The 15,602-nt window shown below is 38.8% G+C and overlaps 1 protein-coding gene across 6 annotated transcripts in view; it reads right to left on the bottom strand.

Moving 5' to 3' along the window:
• The window catches only part of GABRB2 (gamma-aminobutyric acid type A receptor subunit beta2), a 260,387-nt gene that overhangs the window by 86,268 nt on the left and 158,517 nt on the right, over positions 1–15,602 (bottom strand). For all 6 annotated transcript variants that reach the window (XR_004375606.2, XR_004375607.2, XM_032794346.2 and 3 more), the window contains exon 5: positions 7,710–7,792. Coding sequence is in view for 4 of the 6 variants with exons in the window: in XM_032794346.2 (XP_032650237.1) it covers positions 7,710–7,792 (83 nt within the window). In the remaining 2 variants the exon portion in view is untranslated. The remainder of the gene's footprint in view (positions 1–7,709; positions 7,793–15,602) is intronic.

Genomic DNA, 15,602 nt, shown 5'->3' with positions numbered 1-15,602 from the left:
GTGAGTTTTTCAGGTCATCCTAACAAGTGTTGCTAAAACCTGCACACAATACCATACTAGTATGTATCCTGCATATGCCACATACAATAACTCCTCACATAAAGTTGTCCCAGTTAACATTGTTTTGTTGTTACGTTGCTGATCAATTAGAGAACATACTCATTTAAAGTTGCACAGTGCTCCCATATAACGTTGTTTGGCAGCTGCCTGCTTTTTCCACTGCTTGCAGGAAGAGCAGCCTGTTGCAGATAGCTGGTGGGGATTTGGAACCAGGGTGGACCGGCAGCCCCCTCCCTCTATCAGCTCTCTGCTCCCCTAGGTTCCCTGTGGGGCAGCCACCCAGCAGGCTATCAGTTGCCAGCAGTTCAGCTGTCCCTCCCCACACTGCCCTGTGCTGTTCCTGCCCTCTGCCTTGGAGCTGCTCCCAGGAGCCTCCTGCTTGCTGTGCAGGGTGGGGGGGGGAGAAGAGAGGAGCTAATGTCAGGACGTCGCCCTCCCCCTTGTTCCTGCTCCCCGCCCCCGCTTATCCCATCTCCATAGAGCAAGGGGGGACAAGACAGGACTCAGGACGGAGGGAGCTTGCTGATCTACTTAAAAAGGCAGTGTACTTAGAGTGGGGTCAGCCTACATAAAAGCGAAATGCACATCTCTCTCTCTCACACACAGGGTGCATGTCTCTGTCTGCCGTGCTGTCTCCTCTCCTTCCATTTGTGCTCCCTTGTAGAGTGTGCGGCTACATTAACAACAAGGGGTTAACCCTTGAAGGCTCAGCTGTTCCAGTCCATCATTTAGCAGTACTGCATTTCCTGGGAAATATCCCACCCTCTTCCATCCTCTAACTTCATCACCTCAACCAAGCTTCACAATCATCATCGCTGTGTACGTTATTTAATTGTTTGTTTAAAACTTATACTCTGTGTGTGTGTGTCTGCATGTGTGTCTGTGTGTGTGTGTCTATATAGATATATAATGTCTTTTGTCTGGTGAAAAAAAATTCCCTGGAACCCCCGACATTTACATTAATTCTTATGGGGAAATTGGATTTGCTTAAGATAGTGTCACTTAAAGTCGCATTTTTCAGGAACATAACTACAATGTTAAGCGAGGAGTTACTGTATTTTACAGGGGAAAAAAACTACCTTAGGAAAGTTTTAGAGAGTTTAAAAAGATATTATTTTTTAAAATTCCTCTATCTGGAAAGTCATATGCCTTAGTTACCATGAAGCCAAGGTAAAGAACTCAAAGGGAGCCACACAAACTTCTACAATTACCTATGTGTCATGCTTTTAAACTCTTATTTTAAGACCTTCCAAGATTAGAACTAAGTGCTTCTATGGCTCAATGGAATCTGGAAGCTCACTTTCACAAGATGATCCCTGTTTATAGCCCTGTAGTACTGCAAGGTACCCAACTCGAAAGCTTGTGAAACGTATATCAAAATCAGTCATGGGCCCAGGGCTGAACTATGATTCTGCCTTAGTTGGATATATTTTTCAGTGGAAATTCCATACTAGGGGGAGAGAAAGAAATGATTTTTAGGCAGGTTAAAGCTGCTTTGGAATGTTAGAATAAGTCTCAGAGGAGATGAATATGTAGGACAGGTGGTCAGAGATGCATGAAGGATGTCCAAAGCATGTGAAAAATTCATTGAACACATGATCTGAAACTGATCACATGGCTATCACATCTCCATGTGTGTTTATATATATCAGAGATATATACAGATAAATAATGAATTCAATATTACTTTTTATGTTTATGTATCTATACTGTATTATACAGAGTGTGACATATAACAGCATCATTAAAGCAAAATAAGACATCACTGATGCTTTAATTCAGTGATTAGGAAGCTGTTTTTCCCAGTTACTGTTGTTGCCATTTGAACACAATGGCTTGTTATTACCATGAACCATGGTGTATTATGTAACATGTCTTGCATTGCTAGAAGGGAAGATAGTATGTGTCACCACTGGATATATTTTTATGCCTCTTGAAGCGATTCGTGGGGACTCAACTGAGATTTCACATTTATTAATGACCAGCTTTGGCATTCTCAGAAGCACCAGGCACAAAGTGAAAATCGTAGGTAAGCAGACTTTTGTTTACATTGACTCAGCAATTGTTTTTTGTGCCCAAATTGATATAGGAGACCATGAAAGAGCAATACATTGCTGATAAATTTAGCTCATCCCAGAAATGCTGGCTGCATCCCACACTGACTGAGGAAGGGGTTTAAAGCATCTGAATTACAACCCAGATTTTCTCTACATTTTAGTAAAAAAGTATTTACATTCTGTAGAGGGTCACGAAGCAACCATTTCATATCAAATGCCATACACATCTCAGACACTTGTTAGCACGTCAATATCCCATTCTGATAACTCACCTACATTGCTCAAAGAGATGACCAGTTCACAAGGCATTTGATATGAATGTTAGGCCTTTTATGAGAGAAAATCCATTGTAACTGTGATACATTATTACTGCCAGTGCTCTTATTAGCAGGTAACTCCTCAGCTTAGACAGAGCATAGAGCTGTCTAAATATCAGGCTACAAATACTCAGAATGCTAGTAGGAATCACATGTTCAAACTGGGGGATTCAATTCAGCTTTTCATCTTTCCAGAGAAGATAAACTAAAGCCCACATAGTTTACTGTGTTTGGGCTTTCAGAAAACAAACAAAAACTTTATAATCAAGGTTCTTTCTGTTTTGCATAACCACTAAACACTGTACAGCATGTTTCAAGAACAGGTGTTTGTCTTGCAGTTTTTCACCAAAATACTCCCTTTTCCTCCTGTTGTGGTGCTCTGTGCATAAGCTGTCCTTTTGGCTGTCTCACCTTCCCTGAAGAAATGGCTGCACTGCACCCACATACATACAATTTGTACCGAACTTTGGTTTTGTTTCAGAAGAAAGGTACCATTTTAAAAGTAAATGCAATGCATTCCACCTTTGTATCAGCAAACCATTTCACTGTGACTTCCTCAGGGCAGAGACCATGTTTTCCTCTGTGGTTTTGGCAATCTCCTTTCAAGATCTCAGATATTCACTCTTCAAATATTCAGGGAAAAACTCACATCTTGGTAGCATGAAAGATGTTGGGAACAGTGGTATGAACACTGGTTTAATACAGAGCAGGCAGTTTCTGAATATTCCATACTAGAGCTAAGGAAAATTTTTTGATTTAATACTTTATTTGGCAAAAACTGCAGATTTGGTGATACCAAAACATTTAATGAATTTGTGCCAATTTTCCTGATTTGTTTTGGTCAGAAAAACCCTGAACAATATTGCAAAATATCTGAAACATTTCAATATTTTCAAAATGCAACTGAACTGAAAAATCCAGTATTTTCATAGCTCTAATCCTGACTCCACACAGACAGGTTGTTTCAGTAAGGTCTGGACAAATGCATTCTGTAGCTATTTTTACTCCTGCTCCAAATAGGAGCAGTATGGGCTTCCCCTCTACACATGCTGCCAATGGCACTGGCAGTACGTATTTAGGTCTATGTGGGATTCTGGCATGACCTTAGCACAGCTGACTAAACTTTCTTGTGACCACAGAGTATGCTGAGCACATCAGCCAGGCTTTTTGCCCAACATTCAAAGAAGAATTTAGGTCAGTAGCTTTTCCTGCTATTAATTGGGTAGGTACACTAAGGGGAGTGAGAGTGAAAAGCTACCTGTATTTTCTGCTATTCCTTAATGCACCTGCATAAGAGATGTCTGAGGATTGTGCCATAAAACATCTTTATGAAGTAGAAATATTTACAATACAAGTGAGCAACCTACAGTACAGAAAGGTTAAGTGAACTACATAAGCTCATGCCATAAATCCGTGAAAAAAACCCAAGGTCTTAATTTTTAATCTCTTGCATCAATACTTGACGCTTCCTGCCAATGGGAGTTACACAGAGAAATTCCCTCAGTGCACATTAAAAATGTACCTCTACACTGCTCACTTTGGAGAATATCCTTACAGCCGAGAGAAAAAAGGACAAGAAAATGCAAAAAGCAAACAATATTTGAAAGCATTTTTCTCTTTCTACACAATCTTTACTTTTAAATGATGAGAAACATACATAAGATTTAAATTATATATGGAAAAATATCTATTTTTATCAGTTTGTATTTCTGAACTGCTATTTGCTCAAAATTTTGTAGCATATGTGACAATCTCATCATAAGCCTATAAAGAGAGATTGTACAGAAATTTTCCTTCTGTTTGTTTTATACTTCAGCAGCAACTAAGCTAAATATTTAAAACCATACAGGAGACATTTTCAAATGTGGTCTGTTATGTGCACTTATGGAACAATTACCAGTACTTGTTTTTTTTGGATAAGAACACAGAAATGGACAGAGATACAGTACTGTAATAAGGGGACAGATTCACTATGATATTTCAATACAGATAATGGTTACCTGCATGAATGCAAATACTGCTGTACTGAACACATTATTTTGTAATGAGATGAGCAAGAACTGAAATGAACTTTAAAGCCTGTGTCATCGTGTAATTGAAATGGATAATAGTCCAAACGCATCATATGAAACTAGAGTAACTGCATTTGAATATGTTCAGAAAAATCCATGATTAAACCCCAGATCAGTCTGAATGATTTTACAGTGAAAGGCTCCACTGTTTCAAAATAGATTTGTGTGTGGATAGCATCACTTGAAATCCAGAGTCCAGCAGATGTGCAGGAAGGTATTCTATTTATTTAAATTAGTTGAACCAATGTTCCATGTACTTCCTAAAACATCTGTTTGCTGCCAAGTTCCTTCTAGACTTGTGACTCATTCGCTTACACATCTGGTTCTTTTCAATTACTAGAACTGCAATACACAAATGAATGGAAGGTGGGAGGATCAACTAATCTAGGATGCCATAAGGAGCTTAGCTGTTCCTATAGCAGTAGTAGAGGGAGAAGGCAGAAGAGAAGAATGATCTACCCTCTGATATCAACACTTCATTGAAAAGGACGCTATCTCTGTTGCCATTATCCCACTGGGAAGGTGATGACCAGCTGACTTTACTCTAATGTCTCATTTTTACTACTCAGCAATGACCTGTTCATTGGCTGCCAGCAGAGAGAGAAGAGGAAAGAGAGATGAAAGAAGAAAGAAGATAGGGAAGCTCTGATCTTACCCACCCAAGAAAAAGCTACCCGACAGTAGTAGTACAAAAGCATCACAGAAATAGAAGGCAGATTTTCAAGACGTTTCAGTTTTTTATGGATGAACTGTACAAGCCATGATCACAGAAAAACAATGTACCGGTATGTCTACAGATCTAAGGCAGCAGCATATATCTCGTATTTCAGTCAAAAACTATGGCCCTATTTTAATTAATTTCTTTTTCTGCTTACGGTATACAGATAACGCAGGGCATCAATCCTACTTTTTGAACTGATACTGTAAAAATGCTGTCTTCTGCTTCTCTTGATTGATGATACCGTATGGCCTCATATTTTACCTAATAGTAAAACTCTCCATCACAGTAATTTCTCAATCCATGTTTGCAGGAAATTAAATCGAACTCATTCTTTGGCCCAGGACAATACATTTTTTTTTTTTTTTTTTTAGATCTGCAGTAAATTTCAATCTGGAAAATTTGACTCAATCAGTTGTAACAGTTGGACAGATTTGCATTTCTACCTGGACAGGCAGCTCATTAATAATTTCAATATGGAGGATTGATATAGGCTTCAGAACACTGTATTAAATTATTAACATCTGTCTGACTGTTTTCTTATATGGCTCTCAACATCATAATATCTTGAAAGGCAAGTTAAATACAGTCCGCTTTATCATGTCAATTTTACATTTTGGAACACTGAGCTGTAGACAGGGTGAGTGCTTTGCTGAAAGTTGATCCATATGATAATGACAAAGCTGAGAATGGAACTAGAGTTCTCTGTTTAAACCACAAATTTTACTGCCTCTCCAACAAGAACACAATCAGAAATGCATTTTTTAGATTATTCCATGTTTGATTTTTACTCTCCATTGTTCACACATCTCTGCTTCAATATATATATTTTTTTAGATTTGTTCTTTTCCACTTTGCTTATAAACGAGTCTCGATCTTAACCAGAGCACAGTTACTGCTCCTCTTACACACAGGCAGTTGGTGCAAACTAAATGAAATGCAAGGCATGCCATCCTGCTGATACCATATAAAGTTCAGAGCTGGCAATATTTCTAATGGATTGTGCCGGGAACATTTTCTGAAGCAAAGAGCAATATTTGGGAGAGGTGTGTGCGGGGCGGGGGAGATTCCTTTCACTAAAGCATTATTCTCCGCAGGCATAAATCTACAGAATCATTGCTGTTATGCCAGTAGATAAATTGATTAGCTGTTTTTCTCTCCTATTAAGTTATGTACTAGCATAGTTTGTTCAACAATGCTTAAACACTGCAAATTAACAGTGAAATCCTGGTCCATTGAGATCAATGGGAGTCCTGCTACTGACTTCAAGAGAAAGAGGATTTTACCCTATATATATATTTCCAAAAGCAAAGTCAGTCACAATATTTGCAACTCAAATATTCCAATATAAAATAAGAACATTAAAAAAAGAAAAGCAACAACCACCTATAACATCAATAATGCTTAGCTTTATGCACTGTGAATGATTTCAATGAGAATACTCACAGAGTCTAATTCAGGAAAGTATCCCTGTTCAGGAAAGCATAGAAAAACATGTTTAAATAAAATTGAAGTGAATGGGACTTGAACACATGCTTAAATTTAAGCATGTTCTGAAGTGCTTTCTTGAACAGGGGAAACAGTATGGGAATTAAATACATGTGTAAATCTAGTCAACTAACATACACATATACCATATATAGCTATAGAATCAAAGCTGTTTTAAAGAGTATAAATGTTTTAATGAATGCTGCAAAGTTCATAGATTAAAGCATTCAAATTATTTTTTGTTTGCTTGCAAATCACTCAAATTCCATTCAGAGAAAGTGAAATATGTCACATTTCAGTTTCATGATGTACCACAGTTGAGTGATCTACTGCTCTACTAAAAAACAGAACTTACCATGGAAGTGCTGACACAATCTTAATTACTATGTCAAATAACTTGTTGCCTGCAATACTGTATTTATCATATGACCATACATTATTTTGTTCTCTGATATATTAAAATTCTCCAAAGAGCTTTCAAACAGATTTTAAATTTTATTTCACAGCACATGTCTTAGTTGTATGGAAAGCCTGACCTTTAATAGAGAGACTAGTTATTCAATCAACACATATAATAGACTATTACACATGCACCGAAAGTCTAACTACGGTGTTGGTGATAAAAAAAACATCAACTGTAAAGAAAAATCTAAGCCCTTGTTTAAAAATGAAAACAATCAGCAACACAGTTCAGCAGCAGAGAAAGATAAAGAAATGATAATAATCCTCTTGCTCCTCACATGAACTACAACAAGCCATTTGACTTTTAAAGCTGAAAATTGTCCATCAAAACACAAAATAAATTCCTCTAATCCTTGTGCCACAAATTACTAATCCATCTGGAAGCTAAATGTGGTGTGCGTGTTTACAAGGGTCTAAATATTATCTGACAGAAAGGCAACTAGGTTAGTAACATGTACCCAAATAAATAAATAAATAAATAAAATGGCAGAAACAGTTTGACCATACAGTAAGCAGGATTTACAAAAGTACTTACAGCTCTCTATCTCCAGTGTGCAGTTTTGTTCATCCAGTGGGTATCTTCGTAGATCCATCATACAAGCAGCTGTTGTTGTAATTCTAAAAGAAAAGCATATATGAGAGCCATTGTTATTATGTGTGATTCATATCTTTGTTTGATTAAACTGAGTTGAAACAACAGAGAGTGGATTCTGCCTGATAAGCAATTTTGCTTCTTGGCTTATTACTAAGATATTGCATGTGCTGGCTATTCGTAAGGGTATGGTACTACTTATCTAGTTTATGGAAGCAAACTCATATGCCAATTTGGTGAACAAGTGGACAGTTTATTATATTTATATGTCCATCACCATAGTATCTCAGAGCCTCACAATCTTCAATCTAGTAATACTGACCACATTCTTGTAAAGTAAGGCAATATTATCCCCATTTTACAGATGGAGAACTCAGGCAGAGAAAGACTAAGGGTATGTCTACACTGCCAAAAAAAAAAAAAAAAAGGTATATTCTTAACTCAGGTTAGCAACCCCACGTGACCTAACCTGGGTTAAAATAGCAGTGAAGACATGGTGACAACTTTTAACTCAGATTAGCAGCTCAAATCCAACCCCATTCTCTCCTATAAGTTGTTACTTGACTCGCTAACACGAGATGCTGTGTCTTCACTGCCATTTTAATCAAAGTTAAGAACACCCCTTTTGTTCCAGTATATTCACTTGTACCTAGCCACTGAACCCTGTCTCTTCTCAAGTGGAGTGCTGTTCACTGCCTTGAGAGGCACTATGGTTTCATTCCTAGCTTTGATTTCTCATTTTCCTGATGAGAGTAACCAGCTGGATCATGAGTCAGACTGACGTCCCACAAATTCTCTTTGCTCACCAACTGGGTGATCCTATGAATTTCCTTAGTGCCACTGAATAGTTACGAATAAGTGTGTGTAAAACAGGCTTTGCATAAAAGACATTTAACACATAATATTTATTCTGCACAACTGCATATAAAACTCAATTCTCCATTCTCTCTTACACCCAATAATACTGTGCAAATGAAGGCTTATTTTAGTGGTGCATCCTCACCAGCAGCGCAACAAATATTTTCAGGACTGTTTTCACAAAGTATTTAGAAAATATTTGTGCCTTGACATTACACTAACATTAACATGTGTCAATTGCGCCTTTTAGATGTTGTTAGAAACATCTGTACCATCAAAAATCTTTTACTGTTAGATTTCAGGGAGGAATAGCCCTGAGCTGAATGTGAACCAATGCACAGAGCACAGCAGCAATATTTTATTCTCAAATCTTTCTATTGTGTAGACAAAATCAATTTTTGGTCTTTCTCCCCCACCCCCAAACCACACAATGTTGTATAGAGCTCCACTGCACTTGAAAAATAGTACATTTTGGAATCTGCCAGTAAACACATGAAACAGCTACGTTCTATCTTCCTTCTAACTTGGGATGTCGGAACTCTTTGGGATTAGTTTACAGATTGATAAACTGTTCCCTGAGATGTACATAACTTCTTTCCTCTGACAAAGTATTGACCCTCAGTACGTGCTTTAATATCCATGGGGAGAAGGAACAGGAAAGGGCATGAGACCTAAGCTTCCTCCAGTTGGACTCTTCCTCAAGACCTAGGAAACCCCTCCATTGCTGGGCTCCGTTTTTCCATCCCTAAACATCATGGTCTACTCCCTGTCCCAATGACTAATTTAGAAGCAAGAACCATAGCAGTGCCTGGAGACACCCAAAGATCACTCAAGACCCTTTAGCAATTTCTTTGGGGCAGTATAACCACCTCACCAGCACCCATTTTGGTATCGCAGCCCCAGAAATAGAGTTGCCTGAGCACGACAGAGCTGCTAAAAGGAGCAAAAGGAAGCTCAGCTACATAAACTCTGAAACTGAGAACCTCATTAGTGGTGAATGAGCCCTTCAAAGCAGGAGCTGCCGGGTGAGGACTCAACAGAAATCACAGGCTGTTATGTCAGGCTGTAAACTGGATAAGTGCTGTGGGGCCAATAGCTGGGTGTAGCTATTGCAAACACTAGCTTTGCATCACATATAGCCATCAACTTAATGGGGAACGTGTTCTGTATTTCTGTAGGCTTCATTTTCCCCATTTGATACCTCTCAAAGTACCTTCCACAATGTGTACCATCTATAATGCCTAGTTCAGGTGAGATGTTCTCCATGACCCAGAAATCCTGCATAATTTGGTACTGAGACTGCCTATCCACAAGGGACCTATGCTGTACTGCAGCCTCTTCCTAAGCTGTCACACTCCTAAGTACTACAGTGACCCCCTCACTTTAGGTTTGCACTAGCCTCTTTATAATACCTACATTTGCCTTTCCTACTCACAGCTCTAATCCTGATAATTTTCCTTTTTTATCTACACTGATCCTATAAACACTCACCAAATCTCCTCTCTCTACGGAAAAGGATAAATGGACACAAATCAGATATTATGAATGGCAATATACAAAAACCTGTAGCAGAACACTTCAACCTCCCTGGCCACACTATAGCAGACCTTAAGGTGGCCATCCTGCAGCAAAAAAACTTCAGGACCAGACTTCAAAGAGAAACTGCTGAGCTTCAGTTCATCTGCAAATTTGACACCATCAGCTCAGGATAAAACAAAGACTGTGAATGGCTTGCCAACTACAAAACCAGTTTCTCCTCCCTTGGTTTTCACACCTCAACTGCTAGAACAGGGTCTCATCCTCCCTGATTGAACTAACCTCATTATCTCTAGCTTGCTTGCATATATATACCTGCCCATGGAAATTTCCACTATATGCATCTGACAAAGTGGGTATTCACCCATGAAAGCTCATGCTCCAAAACGTCTGTTAGTCTATAAGGTGCCACAGGATTCTTTGCTGCTTTTAGAAATCTCCTGTTTGTCTCCTTCAAATCTGTGCACAAAGAGAGTGTGGAAGGTGGGTTTTTAATCTATGTATCGTCTATCTTCAGGGAAGACAGACTTCAAGCTCAATGTTGCTTGAGCACCTTAACATACGTTTCCTGAGTTAGACATGCCTCTGGCACCTGGAGCATCTCTCCAGCACTCCTCGCCCCTTTCAAAATTACTAGGTGGGCATCCATTCTCCAGGACCATGCCCCTGGCCCACTGTGCAGACAATTCAGGAACAAAGAAGCAGCATCTTTGAAAAACACCTGTGTACTCAACTCTCTCTTTAACCTATAGATGGGCACCCAAAGAGCTATTCTGCATCTGCCAAAGTTTTCAACAATGCTGATCTCAATTTTTCAATCAGTGGGCATCACCGCATGTGCGTCAGTGGTTACTTCCTGCTTCAGAATACTGTGGCAGTGGTTGGAAGCCTAAAGAAGAGACCTGCCTGAAGGGGAAAGAAGAAGAGAGACTAAAGACAGCTGTTGAGTCCCATGAAGGGGGGAACTCCCAGAAGTAGAAGGGGTAAGCAACTGGAGAAAATACCATCTGTATATAAGATTGTCCAACATTTTCCATTATAAGACTGTTTCCTGTGGCTATTATCTTTGCCATTCAGGCTAAACCTGTTAATTCTGGGTGCCTGCCTCAGGCTGATTTTTTGGGGGAAAGTTTCAGCAAAAATGTTTCAGCTGTTTCCAAGAATGAAACTAAGGACAGAAATGTTTTGCATAGGTAAAAAATATAAAACAAACCTTACAGCTGTTTGGCTGAGAAGTTCTAGCACCTTCAGGCTTTACCAAAGAGATTTGAAATTTGTTAGGAGGTTTGTTCTTGTGTCAGGGAAGCATCCAACATTTGCCAAATTATAAGTTCACACATGTTCAGTATAGACTTCTTCGAATTTGGTAGCTAAATTTTCTGAAGATTCTGTCAGCACTGAGCATGCCTCATCCTCTCAGAACTCCTATGTGCCGATCAATCTGTAGGTGTGCTATCCTCAGCAACTAATTCTGGTATTTCTTCATTTTGAGTGCTTGACTTTGCAATCTTAACATTGTTTTAATGTAATGTGTATGTTTGTGCGAGTATGTAATTACTACTTATAATACAAGAGGGCCCAGAGGCATCAGCCAGGAGCAAAGCCCCACATATAATGTTGTATGAACACAAAGACAGTATTTTGCTTCCTCAGGAATGGGAGTAAGAAAGAATAGTTGGTGGTGACTAGGATATGGCCTTAACTAAACCTAAATAATAGTTTAGGATGATTTATTTCAACACAGCTAGTTTGTTTATTCCTATCCACAGTGCAAATCAATGAAAAAAAATATCTGTCCTTTTCTCTCCTGCTACTCTCCTCCATGATTTTATTTTGACTTTTATATTCTTTTACTCTGGTTGAAAGTACTGGTAAGGGAAGACCTAGTCACCTCTCACATCTTCAAAAGAGTTACTTATTTTGAAGTAATTGGCTTTAGATGGCTACAGTTGACACACAACTCACATTGGTCTCGTTCCATACATTGAGAGATTAATGCAGGATCATATAAACATTAACACCTTCAAATAGTGACTGCACCACATTCTTCAATGCTGTAGACACATGGATATCCACCCTATGCCTTTTTAGAGAGAAGAACCAATACCTGGTCACGACAAGAGAAAGGAACTTTTAAAATGGACACACAACCTTTCCCCAAAACAATGATATTCCTCTTCCATAAACGCACTAAAAAGATTCTTTGTTTTTAAGTTATCTGTGACAACTGACATGCATAAAACATGAAAAATACTTTGCAGAGCAGAGCCTTGAGAAATGACCATTGAAAGGGAGCTTAAAAATACCCACAACTTTCTGACTACAGTCATGAGAGGCACGCTGCTCTCAAAGAAATACTCTATGAAAGGAAATAACACAGAAGCTGTCTGCTACTCTGATTTTTGATCTACTTTTAATGAAATAGAAGCCTTTTGATATTCCTTTTGATATTTTATGAGCCTGCTAACAATGAAAATCAGTCTTCAGCAACCTTCTTCATGATGTATGTTTCAAATTTAAAACTACTGCAGTGTATCAGAAGACAACACTTTCTTCTACTTATTTTTAAGTTAAATTGACTAAATAAAACATATCATGAAACATAAAACCCAAAAAGGAAACTGTACATTTAAAAAGTGGCACAGTTAGGTTCCAAATAATACTACAGTTACAGAATGTATTATATATTGTAATGCATACAGAACAGACACATTAGATAGGCAGGATATAGTCTCAGAAAGGTAATTATGCATGTGTACAACTGGTACAGCATGAGTGTTGAAGGTCCTCCTTCCCCTTTGCACCACCTATGCAAGGGCCTGTCACAACTACAACTCGCCATGGTTGAGGAAGGGCATAAACTGCTTCCTTAGTGCATCCCGAAGATGGCGGGATGGAAGAGCGGACACTGATTACTCCCTCTTTCTCCTGACCCTTGGTGCAGGCCAGTTATAGTGAGGGAAACAGGCTATACCCTTCCAAAAGGATGTACAACCTGTGTAGTTCTTCATCTAGCAGCTGCTTCAGGAGCAACTGTGTCAGCCAGAAGACCAGTCCCTGTGTAAACTGCACATGAGGTGTTGCAAACCCACACAACCCCCTACTCAAGTTGGCAGTGACGGCCACAGCGTGGCTCGTAGATTTTAACATACATCACAAACTAGTAATAATATAGATAATAATAGTATCTAATGGATGCTGTTATGGTAGAGTTACAGTACTTATTGTTTCTCAGGGTCATTTAAACAAAGCACAACTATTCAGTTTTGTCAGCACTGCAAACTCCACCTGGTATCAGAAACGTAAACTGGGATCTTAATAGTTCTGATGTCACCAATAATAAAGGTACTTACTGGAGAATAGGTGAACAATTCTGTTGATGTGTGAAGTAGGCCAACACCCTTCCCTATAGCTGTATTGCCTCTGCAGGGCTAATCAAAGTAAGAAATAGTGGCCAAAATAGGTTTCCCCTAAGTAAGCATGTATGACTGAATACACACATGGAACGAAGCAGCTGAGTAAGGCAGTGTGTGAGTATTTCTGGAGAACTGTCTACGGCATTCCTAGCGATTATGCTTGCTTGGAGGCTGATCCAGCTCCTATTTAAGTCAAGGGCAAAATCTATACCAGAGGAAAGTAAGAAGGCCAAATTCTTTCCTCAGATGCATGCACCCAACTCCCACTGAAGACAACAGGAGAATCTGGCTCTTAATTAGCAATCCCACTATCAATTCACAAAAGCTTTGATGTAAATTATGTTCTGCAGCTGACCATGTCACTTTATCACTATCATTATCAGACTCCTCTGCACATGATGAGTAAGAGTCTCTTCCCCATCTGAATTAGTTATCTAAGCCATGTACTGTAGCTATGCTCAGCGTTCACTTCAGCTCCATGGAAACAGACCTGCTGTGTGACAGTTGGAAATGTTGGCAGCAGTAGGCAGCAGACCCAATTACAAATAGGTGGAAATCTGGAAACTAAACTGCATTGTGATTAATCTCTCTCCTGCACAGGAATATCAGCTTTAAAGAGACATGATCAAGGTTGTTAGAATATTTGACCTATCTTTAAAACAAATTATACCTCTTTACAAGTTAACTATAAGTGGCAAAGCCCATAGAATTCTGTTTTCTCCTTCCCTCTCCAGTAAAAAATGTCATAAGTGCTTCCTCCTTATAGTAACTGGGTAGGGATAGCTTTAGTAGGGTATCTATAATAGTGACATTTCTAAAAATACATTGGTAAAGCAGAATGTTCTGTAACTAACTACCAAGATTTTTGGATGCACATGCTTTTTCGCATGGAGAGCTTCTTGACATATTTTTATAGAGAAAACTAGCATCTGGAGTTATTGATGGTAAACTGAGAGAGGCAATGACATTCCTAGATTATCACAGAATTTATAATATCATCCAACCCAAAATTGCTACAGAGGTTTCATGGGCATCCTGGCCTATGTAGTCACATAGGAAATGGCCGAGTCCCCTTTGGCCACCAAACAACATTTAGACATTTTGTGCTTGTCTGATTCTACCTGTATAATTTCTGTATGTGGGAACTGGGCTTCAAGAGGACTCAGTCAGCTTGATAAAGCTGGGGTGTGACATTCTGTGGCTTATTTACAAAGCCACAAAAGCAATGTGGAAGGAGTTGCTAGGCCCCAAGCTGACATCTCTCTGGTTGAACTTTGGAAAGGAACTCAGGAAAGAAGAGGTGCCAGACTCATCTAACCATGGAGTTCCCCACCCAAATGACAATACAAAGGGTAAAGGAACTGCCACAGTTCAATCTACCACTACAACACCCCTGGCATTGGATTTGGTCTGTAGCTATTCTGACCTTTCCTTATATTACTGCAGTCTACCCCAGATGATAAAATCCACATAATCACATGGGATAACCATGCAGAATAACTAGGAAGGGCAATTTAAAATTTTAATATTTTATCATTGAGAAATGTATACCTGTCTCAAAACATTCACTTCACTTCATCCTCTCCAAAAAAAATATGTAATACACATAATGCTTAGAGAACATCGGAATAACATGAGAATGATAGCAGGGTGACTCTGAATAAAACAAGTAGCCTTAGAGTAAAGGACCAATATGGTTGCTCCGCAAATATGTAGTTCACTGACCCCTTACCTTATTACCAACACTGGAGAACTGAAAGAATTCTTAAGCATTTTTCAAAATATGTTCTTTACCTCACTTGGAAAGAGTTCATGTATATTTCATTATGATAACATAATGTTAATAGTAAATAAAGAATGTATCCTTTCTGCTCTTTTCTGTTGCAATTTTATATTGTTACTGATCAAGTCACCATTCATAATCCTTGCAGCTGAGAAAGCACTACAGGTCATTTATACAAAGGAACTTAATTTAGCCTCTGCCAGAATAAAAAAATTAGTAATAAACTCCTAGGGATGAACTGTT

This window comes from Chelonoidis abingdonii, chromosome 7 (genome assembly GCF_003597395.2).
Source record: "Chelonoidis abingdonii isolate Lonesome George chromosome 7, CheloAbing_2.0, whole genome shotgun sequence".
NCBI classification, from domain to species: Eukaryota; Metazoa; Chordata; order Testudines; family Testudinidae; genus Chelonoidis; species Chelonoidis abingdonii.
This window is presented reverse-complemented; position numbering and strand designations above follow the sequence as displayed.